Below are 11,593 nucleotides of genomic sequence, written 5' to 3' on the forward strand. Positions count from 1 at the left end.
GCACATATAGTTCACTACATCACCCATATGTGCATTGCTGTGCTCTATTCCCAAATAAATATATTTGTCCTCTAGAGAGACTCTCTTGCTGTTTGTCATTTGCCTTGACTTTCTGCACATATGTGGCACAGACTTACTGACCTCCTGCTGCCACTGAAACCAAGATTTCTCCCTCTATCTTGCTTCCCTCTGGCACATCTCAGATTCTAACATGGTCTTGGCAACACTGAACACTCTCTTCCGGTGAGATAATTTTGTCTGAATTATTGTTTTCATACTTTAGGGTTACCTTCTTTGAAAATTCGGTGAGGATGGGGCTAGTGCCCTGCTAACTCTTTTGGCTTATTTTAAAAAATGAGAAATATTTGAGATTTAGTTCACATGAATTCAACTTTGGAGGACTTGCTCTTGCATTGTAATGGAAAATAACCCAGGTTGTCTACCAGCTTTCCCTGAATTCTGCATTGGGTGTTCTACCCCAAATAAAAGGTTTATGAAGAAAAAGGAATGTTCCTGTCAATGACAACTAATGTTAAGTCTCTGCTTTTCTCTATGGCTGACCCCCCAAAGAGGATTAAATGCTATCATATATTAGACTCTGGAAATACTATTGAGAGACACAAACTTTGAAATTTGGAGAGCTAATCTGAATGATCAATTAAGTAGTACTAATCTTGGGTAAAGATTACTGTTATTAATATGATGAATCATTTTTATCTTTATGATTAGAGACTGACACATGACTCATTTTTAGTTTTCTCATCTACATAGCAGATCAGTTAATGATATCCTCTTACATTTTGGAATCATTTGCCACCACATTCTTGCATGATAGGTTGATCCAGGTGTATTTGTAATTTTTTTCTATTTGAAGAAAATTCAAAAATATCCTTCAGCCTTTTTGTTATGACCAGGAGCTTGCTCTTACTCTGTAAACCTCTATTTCTCTATCTAAATAAACTTTCCTTTAATGCTTGCAAAAAAACATTATCCTTAAACCAACATACTGGTTAAAGCCCAGATTTTTCAGTCAGCAGATTTTAACATTGTCAAAACTTGCACAGGGCATAGAAAAGAAAGATAGGAGATGAATCCTCAGAATGAACATCTCTGAATTCATGATATAGAAAATGACAACCTTGCCGAGTCTCTTATTAGTGCCTTGAGTGGTGACAGGGAGGCATAAATGTAGACAGAGGTTGTAGGATATTGCAAAGGGAAAATACAGCTCTAATACATATAGAACCACATCCAAAACTTTACCTCCCACTTAGATTGGAGGTGCCTATAGCAGCTACTGGAGTTTTGATTGTGCCATGACACTTGTTAATCAAAAATCCAAAGGTCAAGAGCTTCTGAAGCAAAGGTCATATACGAGTAGGAAATGCTATTTCTCTTAGTCATATCTATGATATGAAGTAATTTTGCCTGGAATATAAGTGGCCATATCTATGATATTTGATTCTGGGATTGGGGTCTGCATTTCTCCAGCACACATGGCATTTTAAAAGCTCTGCCTTCCTGTAAGTCAGCAGTTCTCAACCTTTCAGAGGGGTCACCTAAGACCATCCAGATATTTACATTACAATTCATAACAGTAGCAAAATCACAGTTATGAAGTAGCAAGGAAAATAATTTTATGGTTGGGGGTCACCACAACATGAGGACCCCTATTAAAGGGTTGTGAACCCTTCCTTTCATTAGGAAGGTTGAGAACCACTGCAAGTGAATATCAACACACACACACACACATACAGCCAGACCAGAAGGGAGGATAAGGGACATCAGAGAAGGAGGGGTGGGACTAGAAAAAGGACACCTTGAGAACATTAGGAAGCAGTGACAGAGGGACTGAGAAGAGAAGGCAGCGGGGAGGGAGGAAGGCTGAGTCAGGCAGATAAACCAAAGGCTCCATCTAGGTTAGAGCAGACTGGGAGAGAAGCAAATGTTTTATGTCAACCTTTTGTGCTACACACATGCGAATAAAGGGGAGGAAGGTGATATGACCTTTCAGAATCACAAGGGGGCTTTCCATGGTGATCTGAAGGAAGCTGAGGACACAGAGAGCAGCTGGAAGTCAGGGAGGAAAGAGAAAGTCCAGAAGTCAGAGCAGGGGTGATGGTGGAGAACAATAGGCGGGTATAAGGCTCAGGGCTATAGGAGGCATATTTTATCTCTGAAATGCACTTTGGATGAGGAAGAGATTTGTCAGTTGGAAGAGAGAGGAAGTTACTACAGCTACTGAGAAAAAGGTTTGCTGAAATCAGAGATCAAACACCAGCTCTACAAGTCAGAAGTTCTATCTCCCGGGGAAATGCTGCTTCTGCCATTTCAATTGTTAGCTGTTCTCCTCCCAGGTGCTGACAGTGAGGATGGTAAGAGTCACTCTGGCAGCTCCCTGCACTGTTGCAAGAGTATTGGGCTAAAGTAGATTGCACTACCCAGGTGCACTCAGACACGAAGGCACAAAGGCTCTGAACTCTGTGGTCTCCAGCCCTTGTTTCCTTTTGTGGGTATTTGGGCTGGAGTCTGAATCCCTAGGGCAGTCACATGTGTCAGGCTTTATGTGTTCTTCATCATCCATTCATCTGGATCTTTTCCATTTCCATTCCTTCTCATTCCCTCCTGCTGTCCCTTTCTCTTCACAGGCTTCCAGGGACCAAGCTCTTACCATGTCATCCAGATTTCATCCTTCACCAACAGCACCTGGGCAAAAAATCGAGGTTCAGGCTGGTTGGATGATTTACAGATTCATGGCTGGGACAAGGACAAAAACACTGCCATATTCCTGAAGCCCTGGTCCAAGGGCAACTTTAGTGATGAGGAGGTTGCTGAGATGGAAGACCTATTCCGAATCTACTTCTATGGATTTACTGAAGAAATGCAGGCACGTTCCAGTGAATTCCAGATAGAATGTGAGTCCAGTCACTGAATGGCAAACATGCTCAAAGACTTTCTCCTCTCTCCTTTTGCAAATTGCTAGTCTTTCCCCTGCTTTCTGCTCACCATCTTCTGGAGCAGTCCCTCCCTCTGACTGTGAACCTCACACCTTATTTCAGATTCTGGCCACCTCTGATTCTTCTCTGAGGGATCAAGCCTCCCTGTTACCAACCCCTGCTTTATCTTATGTAGGCCTGGCTCCTCAAGGGCCCTTATTCTCTCCCTGGCCCAAGTGACCCACACTATAACTCCCTCCTCTGATCCGCCTCTTCAGCCATCTCCTCCCTGCACTGTTCTTGCTGCGGTCCTCTGTCTCACGCTGAAATGCTGTGCTCTGGGCTGCATCACGCTCTGCCTCCCCACTTCTACTATACCCTCACACCTTCCCAATGCTCTTCTTTCTGGAAAGCTCTAAATGCTGAATTGGGGTTGGCTCATCATTTCACATCCAAGAACTTCATCTCAACCAAAATCTGACATCGTAGGTCCTTTTCTTGCAACTTCGTTTCTTATTCATGTTTAATAACTTGTTCTCTATCATCTTTCTACCTAGACCCCTTTGAGTTCCAGGGCACAGCAGGCTGTAAACTACAGTCTGGGGGAGCTGTGCTAAGCTTCTTGAGAGGAGCTTTAGGAGGACTGGATTTCCTGAGATTCGAGAATGATACGTGGGTACCTTCCCCAGAGGGCGGCAGCTCAGCACAGGCAATATGCACACTACTCATGAAATATCAAGGCATCATCGACACCGTGAAGAAACTCCTGTTTGAAACTTGCCCCCAATTTCTCTTGAGTGTCCTCCATGCAGGGAAGGCAGAGCTGCAAAGGCAAGGTGAGTCCTGCTCTCTACTCCCCTTCCCACCACCTGCTCTGAGCTCACGACTAAGAGGTACCCAAGGAGGATAGCAGCTAATCAGAGAGCTATTTGCTTCTAGCAACCATAGAAGGGTCACAGTCCAACCTTGTGGCTTTCTGAGTCCCTATCATCTCAATTCAAGTCCTGATAAGACACTTTCACTGTCCCTTCCACAGTGAAGCCCAAGGCCTGGCTGTCCAGTGGCCCCAGTCCTGGACCTGGCCGTCTGCTGCTGGTCTGCCACGTCTCAGGATTCTACCCAAAGCCCGTGTGGGTGATGTGGATGCGGGGTGAGCAGGAGCAGCCAGGAACTCAGCACAGCAACCTCCTGCCCAATGCTGACTGGACATGAAATCTCTAAGCCACCCTGGATGTGGTGTCTGGAGAGGCGGCCAGCCTGTCCTGCCGGGTGAAGCACAGCAGTCTAAAAGGCCGGGACATTGTCCTTCACTGGGGTGAGAAAGAACAAGGTCCAGGCTGGACATGGGAGGAGGAGGTCCTCAGGCACAGAGGGAGGCACTAGGGAAGGAGGGGCTTGACAGTAAAGAGGGAGAGGGAGGGAGAGAGACTGATTGATTTCTGGGACACTAATTCCAACAGGAATAAAAATAGAGAAATCAAGATACAGAAGAGGTAAAAATGAAGAACCTACATTGTATCAGTTGGGGCTAGAAAGATCACAGCAGGTGAATGGCAGTATTGACACTCAGGTGTCCAAAAGAAGGAGAGGGAATTCAAGGCATGGGGTTTAAAATGACATCCTTTGGTCCTCTTTGAATTGCCAGGACACCACGTTCCCATCTGGTGGATCTGTTTGGCAGTAGTTGTGCCCTCCTTCATCCTTTTGCTATGCCTCACATTATGGTATAAGAGACGCTGGTGAGTTGAGTTGTTTGTTTGGTTTTTTTTTCTCTCTCTCTCTCTTAGTCTTTTTTTTTTTTTTCTGGCCATTCCCCCACTCTTTTCCATGATCTTATTGATTTCTTTCCTTTAGTTACAATCTTTCCACCAGATTCTCTTTCCACACCTCCCATATCCTTTATATGGAGATATAGTTTTTAATCCTGCAAAAATACACAGAACAAAAATTATCATCTTTACCATTTTCGAGTGTATAGTTAAGTGATGTTAAGTGCATTCGCATTATTATGAAGCAAACTCCAGAGCTCTTCCATCCCGCAGAACTGAAACTCCATTCCTATAGAACAGCAATGTTCCACTTCCCCCTTCCCCCACCCCCGGCCTCTGGACAAGAGCATTGTGCTTTCTGTATCTGTATCTGAATTTCCCTACTCTAAGTATGTTATGTAAGTGGACTCATACCCACATATGATAACTGTCCTTTTGTGCCTGGTTTATTTCACTTTGTGCAAGTTGCCAAAGGTTCATCCAGGTTGTGGCCTGTGACAGGGTTTCTTTCCTTTGTGGCCCTGACACATTCAGGTCATCTATTCACCCATCTGCGGACATTGCACTTGCCTCCACCTTGACCTATTGTGATCAGTGCTGCCATAAATACTGGTATCATAAATATCTCTTGAGTAGAGCCCTATATTGTGTAATTTTAACAGGTTGTATCAGGATATCCCTTGATTCCTCATCATATCTTCTCTTCCATTTGAAATAAGGACCAAGACGCCTAGGATCCCACAGTGTCAACCCAGGAGTCAGTCTCATCGCATTTCATCAAATGATCACCATATGTTATCAAATTGTAGTGTTCATAAATATTAAGATGAATTATAATTGCAATGCCAGCAGAAAATTATTTAAAACTGCGAATTTATTACAAGTCTTAATATATTAAAATGTGAAAAAGAATGTGTCTCAGACTAAATGAAATACGGTATGTACAACTTAATGGTTACTTCTCTTTGGCTTCCCATTTTAAAAATTTTCTTCTTCTGCTTCTGCAAACTCCCATTCTCAAAATAAGCTATTTGTACATATGCTAAGGTAATTGTATTGCATAGCAGGGCATTTTTTATGTAAAGTGTTAAAAAAAATAACAAATAGAGCTGAAGAAGGTCATGCACAGAGGGCTCTCATGCTTGTTTGAATAATAACAAAAACTATCAACAAAGAGTTTGCACAAAGGCCACAACAACCTCATACAAAATGTGTGGTGCAAAGACATCTGTGTAGGAATGATCTGTCCAACCTCTGGCAGGCATACAAAGAGCAGATAGGAGGTGCTATCTTAGGAGAAACATCTCTAAAGTTTTGGTGTGGGAGATGTAAGCATCCTTCTTCCCTTATTAATGCCGCATAAGGGGATAAGAAGGCATAAACATAGACAGACATGAGATATTGCAAAAGGACAATAGGCTGCTGCTGATTCTACAACCTTGTCCTAAAAGTTACCTTCAACTTAGATTGGAGGTACATATAGCAAAGCTCCTGGAGTTCTGCTGTCTCGTGACCATTCATTAATCACAACTCCAAAGGAAAAGAGCTACTAAAGAGATGGTCATGTACCAGCAGCAAATGTCTTTTTCCCCTCAACATTGGCTAAGACATAAGCCAATATTGTCCAGATTATGAATGGCAGTAGTTATGACATCTGATTCTGGGCTTTAGGTCTGTAGCTCTATAACACACAGAGCATGTACAGTAGCAAATGCCATTCTCCCCTCAAACATTGCATGGTGTAAGATAATTTTTCCTGAATTATAAATGGCAGTATTTAAGGTATTTAATTGTGGGATTTGTCTGGAGTTCTACAGTACATTTGGCATTGTAAATGCCTTCAAGTGAACGAATATCAATAAATACACATGGTGCCAGATCACAATGTAGGATAAGGGATATCAGACAGAGGAGGAGCTAAGAAAGAGGAGACACTGAACCTTAGGAAGGAGCAATGACAGAGGGCTGAGAAGAGAGGGCAGCAGTGAGGGAAGAAGGCTCACTGCGGTGAATAAACCAAAAGGCTGCTTCTAGCATAAAGCCAGGTGCAAGCTAAGTGATTGCTTAACATCACTCTCTTATTCTATAATGTGGGAATAAAAGATAAGGAAGGTGAAATGAAATTTCAGAATCACACGAGGGATTTGTCAAGCTGCTCTGTAGGAAGTTAAGGACACAGAGAGCAACTGGATGTCAGGGAGGAAAGAGAAAGTCTGGAAGCCAAAGTTGGAAGGGAGAAAAATGAGAGACAGTGTACAGGGCTCAGGGATGTGGGAGGCACACTTCTTTTTCTGAAATGCAATTTGGATCCAGAAGAGATTTGTCAGTTAGAAAAGAGAGGAAGTCACTACAGCTACTGAGAAAAAGGTTTGCTGAAATCACAGACCAAATACCAGTTCTGCCAGTGAAAAGGTCCATTTCCCAGGGAAATGCTGCTTCTGCCATTTCAACTGTTAGCTGTTCTCCTCCCAGGTGTTGACAATGAGGATGGTAAGAGTCACTCTGGCAGTGCCCAGTACTAGTGCAGGGCATCTGGGTAAGCAGCTGCACTACTCAGGTGCACTTGGACACGAAGGGTCTGAGCCCTGCATTCTCCAGCCCTTTTCAGCTTTTCGGGGAGCCTGAATCCCTGGGGCAGGCACATGTGTCGGCCTTTATGTGCTCTTCAGCATCCAGTCATCTGGATCTTTTCCATTTCCGTTCCTTCTCACTCCCTCCTACTTGTCCCTTTCTCTTCACAGGCTTCCAGGGACCAAGCTCTTACCATGTCATCCAGATCTCATCCTTTGCCAACAACACCTGGGCAAAAAATCGAGGTTCAGGCTGGTTGGATGATTTGCAGATTCACGGCTGGGACAGTGACTTGGGCACTGGCATATTCCTGAAGCCCTGGTCCAAAGGCAACCTCAGTGATGAGGAGATTGCTGAGCTGGAGGAACTATTCCGAATCTACTTCTATGGATTTACTGAAGAAATCCAGGAGCATGCCACTGAATTCCAGATAGAATGTGAGTTTAGTACCCTGAGCTGCAAAGATGCTCAAGGACTTTCTTCTCTCCCTTTTTGCAAATTGCTAATGCCCCTGATCCTCCTCCCTGCTTTCTGCTCTACCCAACTGTGTGCACACTCTCTCCTAGAGTAGTCCTTCCCTCTGACTCTGTACTTCACACCATATTGCAGATTCTGACCACCTCTGACTCTTCTCTGAGAGGTCCAGGCTCCCTGTAACCAAAGCCTGCTTTGTCTTATGTGGACCTGGCTCCTCAAGGGCCCTTTATCTCTCCCCGTCCTGAGTGACCTGCGATGTGGCTCCATCCTCTGATCTATCTCCTCAATTGTCTCCTCCCTACACTGCTCTTCCTGTAGTCCTCTGTCTCAGGCTGAAGTGCTGTGCTCTGGGCTGCATCACACTCTGCCTCCCCACCCCCCTTCTACTATACCCCTCACACCTTTCCAAGGCTCTTCTTTTTTTTTCTTTTTTTTGAGACAGAGCCTCAAGCTGTCACCCTGGGTAGAGTGCTGTGGCATCACAGCTCACAGCAACCTCCAACTCCTGGGCTCAAGCGAGTCTCCTGCCTCAGCCTCCCAAGTAGCTGGGACCACAGGCACCCGCCACAACACCCAGCTATTTTTTGGTTGCAGCCGTCATTGTTGTTTTGGCGGGCCTGGGCTGGAGTTGAACCCGCCACCTTAGGTGTATGTGGCTGATGCCTTAGCCATTTGGGCCACAGGTGACAAGCCCCCAAGGCTCTTCTTTCTGGAAAGTTCTAAAAGCTGTAGTTGGGGTTTAGCTCATCATTTCACATCCAAGGACTTCATACCAACCAAAATCTAACATCCTAGGTCCTTTTCTTCTGACTTTGTTTCTTATTCATGTTTAATAACCTGTTCTATGATTTCTTTCTACCTAGACCCCTTTGAGATCCAGGGCATAGCAGGCTGTCAGCTACATTCTGGGGGAGCCATAACAATCTTCGTGAGTGGAGCTTTAGGAGGACTGGATTTCCTGAGATTTGACAATGATACATGTGTGCCTTCCCCAGAGGGTGGTATCAAAGCACGGATACTCTGCACACTACTCATGCAATATCAGGGAATGATCGTCATTGCAAAGAAGCTCCTGTTTGAAACCTGCCCCCAATTTCTGTTGAGCATCCTGGATGCAGGGAAGGCAGAGCTGCAAAGGCAAGGTGAGTCCTGCTCTCTACTTCACTGAGCTCAAGACTAGGAAGGTATCTGATAGGATAGGGGCTTAATCAACAAATTACTTGTTATCCAAAGCACTGGACGGGGTTATTGACCCCTGTTGGAGGTTTCTGAGTCGCAGTGGTCTGAATTCAAATCATAATAAAACGCTCTCACTGCCCTTTCCTGCTACAGTGAAGCCTGAGGCCTGGCTGTCCAGTGGCCCCAGCCCTGGACCTGGCCGTCAGCTGTTGGTCTGCCACGTCTCAGGATTCTACCCAAAGCCCGTGTGGGTGATGTGGATGCGGGGTGAGCAGGAGCAGCCGGGCACTCAGCACAGCGACCTCCTGCCCAATGCAGACTGGACATGGTATCTCCGAGCAACCCTGGACGTGGCAGCTGAGGAGGCGGCCAGCCTGTCCTGCCGGGTGAAGCACAGCAGTCTAGAGGGCCATGACATCGTCCTCCACTGGGGTGAGAGAGAGCTGGAATGCGAGGCTGAACATGGGTGGAGGAATTTCTCAGGCACACAGGGAGGTATTGGCCAAGGATGGAGCTTGACAGATTAAGAGGGTCAGAGAGAGAGACTGATTCATTTTGAGGACACAAATTCCAACAGGAATAAAAATAAAGGAGCCAAGATGTGGAAGAGGTAAAAATGAAGGGTCTATAGGCTGTAGTTGTTGGGCTAAAAGGATCACAGGATGGATGGATGGAATGGGGAATATAGAGGAGTGTGGGGATGCCCACATATTGGAAGCAGGTGAGTGGTGGTGCTGGCACGAAGATGTCCAAAGGAAGCCAGGGGATTTCAAGGCATGGGGTGGGATGTGACGTCCTTTTGTTCTTTGCCAATTTCCAGGACAACCCATCTCTATTGCTTTGATGTGTGTGGCAATAATAGTGCCCTCCTTCATCCTTTTACTGATCTTTGCATTATGGTATATGAGGCGCTGGTGAGTTTTGGTGTTTTTTCAATTGTTCTTTTCTCCCCATGTTCCCACTCTGTTCCATCATTTTATCTATTTCATTGCTTTAGCTTCAATCTTTCCACCAGACTCTTTCTTACCACTTTCTATCTCCTTTATGTGGAGATACATATTTTTAATCCTGTTAAAATACACAAAACAAAATGTGCCATCTTTACCATTATTAAGCGTACGGCTGAGTGATGTTAAGTGCATTCACATTATTATGAAGCAATCTCCAGAGCTCTTCCATCCCTCAGAACTGAATCTCTATTCCTATAGAACAGAAATTCCTCATTTCCCCCTACCCCCAACTCTAGCATCTGAACAGGACCATTGTACTTTCTGTATCTATGAATTTGCCCAGTAGATACATCATGTAAGTGGATCCATACCCATATATGGTAACTGTCTTTTTGTTACTGGTTTATTTCACTTAATATAAGCTCCCCAAGATTCATCCATGTTGTGGGGTTCCTTTCCTTTGTGGGCCTGACACATTCAGATCATGCATTCACCCATCTGTGGACATTGCACTTACCTTCACCTTGACCTGTAGTGGATAATGCTGCTGTAAAACAGGTGTACAAATATCTCTTATGTAGAGCCCTGTATTGTGTGGTTTTAACAGGTCATATCAAGATATCCCTTGAGTCTTCATCGTGTCTTCTCTTGCATTTGGAATAAGGACCAAGAAGCCTCAGATCCCGCAGTGTCAACACAAGAGTAGGTCTCATGACAGTTGATCAAATGATCACCACAATTTGTCAAAGTGGACTTTCTACAGATTTTAGGACAAATTATAATTGCATTGCCAGTAGACAATGATTTAAATCAGTCAATATAGTACCAGTCTGTATGAATAGTATGATCTATGTCTTATATATTAAAATGTGAGGAAGAATGTGTCTCAAAATAAAAGAAATGCAATATATACAACTTAATAGTGGTTTCCTTCAATTTTCTATTTTTTAAAGTTTCCTTTTTTGCTTCTACTAAATTCTCATTTCTCAGAGTAAACTAAATATACATATGCGGAGATAATTGTATTGCCCAGCAGGGCATTTTCGTGTACTTCTCTGTCTCTGCCTGGAGGACTTTCTCACCCTCAAAGCCCAGCTGAGAAGCTTCCTCCCTTTCGCTGCTGCCATGGGAGTAACCCTCTTTGTCTGCTATCACCCACAGACCCTCTGTACTCATAACCCACAGCACTGCAGTTATTTGGTGTGCCTTTCTTCCCCACTTGTAAGTTCCCTGAGGTTAGTGCTGACTATGGATCCCTGGTAAGATCTCCTCCCAGCAAATGCATTTTCCCAGTAAAAATTAGATCTGAGTGCTGACTGTCAAGTTGATGGTCTTCTTCCAGAGTCATCTCCTCCCTTTCTCTTTAGTTCATATTCTAGATCTTCCTCTTTGTGCTACATTACTTTCCACTTAGACAAAAATCATTCTCCTTTTCTTGTTTCTGCTCTAAATTCCTCTGGAGAAAACCACCCTTATCCTTACTGTAACTAATAGTCTACCTTCAAAGAGTCACTGTGGTTGAATATTGCTTCACACTCTTCCAGTGAGAGTGAATGAAAGGCAGGGTGAGTGAGAAGGAATAGTTCAGGTGACTGGGACATACCCAAGCAGAAGAATTAAGAGGGCTGTTGCTGCCGTCAGGGTCCTTGCTTGATGTCTGTGCTATATCAGTGCAGTTGCATTTTTGTTTTTTGGTTTTTTTTTTTTTTTT

At 44.3% G+C, this 11,593-nt stretch overlaps 2 protein-coding genes across 2 annotated transcripts; both read left to right on the top strand.

Annotated features, from left to right (window-relative positions):
* Positions 1-2,314: 2,314 nt before the first annotated feature.
* LOC100963002 (T-cell surface glycoprotein CD1b) lies at positions 2,315-4,679 on the top strand. The gene is given in 5 exon segments (XM_003803936.1): positions 2,315-2,375; positions 2,649-2,915; positions 3,494-3,772; positions 3,973-4,251; positions 4,582-4,679. Coding segments are annotated over 5 exon segments (984 nt in total).
* Positions 4,680-7,134: 2,455 nt separating this feature from the next.
* On the top strand, positions 7,135-9,850 carry LOC100964483 (T-cell surface glycoprotein CD1b-like). Its single transcript, XM_012808547.1, has 5 exons — positions 7,135-7,195; positions 7,447-7,713; positions 8,617-8,895; positions 9,086-9,364; positions 9,753-9,850. Exons 1-5 carry the CDS (start codon positions 7,135-7,137, stop codon positions 9,848-9,850), a joined length of 984 nt encoding a protein of 327 aa, XP_012664001.1.
* The last annotated feature ends 1,743 nt before the right edge of the window (positions 9,851-11,593 follow it).

This window comes from Otolemur garnettii, unplaced genomic scaffold (genome assembly GCF_000181295.1).
Source record: "Otolemur garnettii isolate 467f Iridium unplaced genomic scaffold, OtoGar3 scaffold00091, whole genome shotgun sequence".
Classification (NCBI taxonomy): Eukaryota; Metazoa; Chordata; class Mammalia; order Primates; family Galagidae; genus Otolemur; species Otolemur garnettii.

Coding starts and splice junctions, on each gene's coding strand:
- LOC100964483 (XM_012808547.1), top strand. CDS start 7,135: ATGCTGCTTCTGCCATTTCAACTGTTAGCTGTTCTCCTCCCAGGTGTT. Junction 7,196..7,446: donor AGGTGTTGACAATGAGGATG/GTAAGAGTCACT, acceptor TTCTCTTCACAG/GCTTCCAGGGACCAAGCTCT. Junction 9,365..9,752: donor TGACATCGTCCTCCACTGGG/GTGAGAGAGAGC, acceptor GCCAATTTCCAG/GACAACCCATCTCTATTGCT.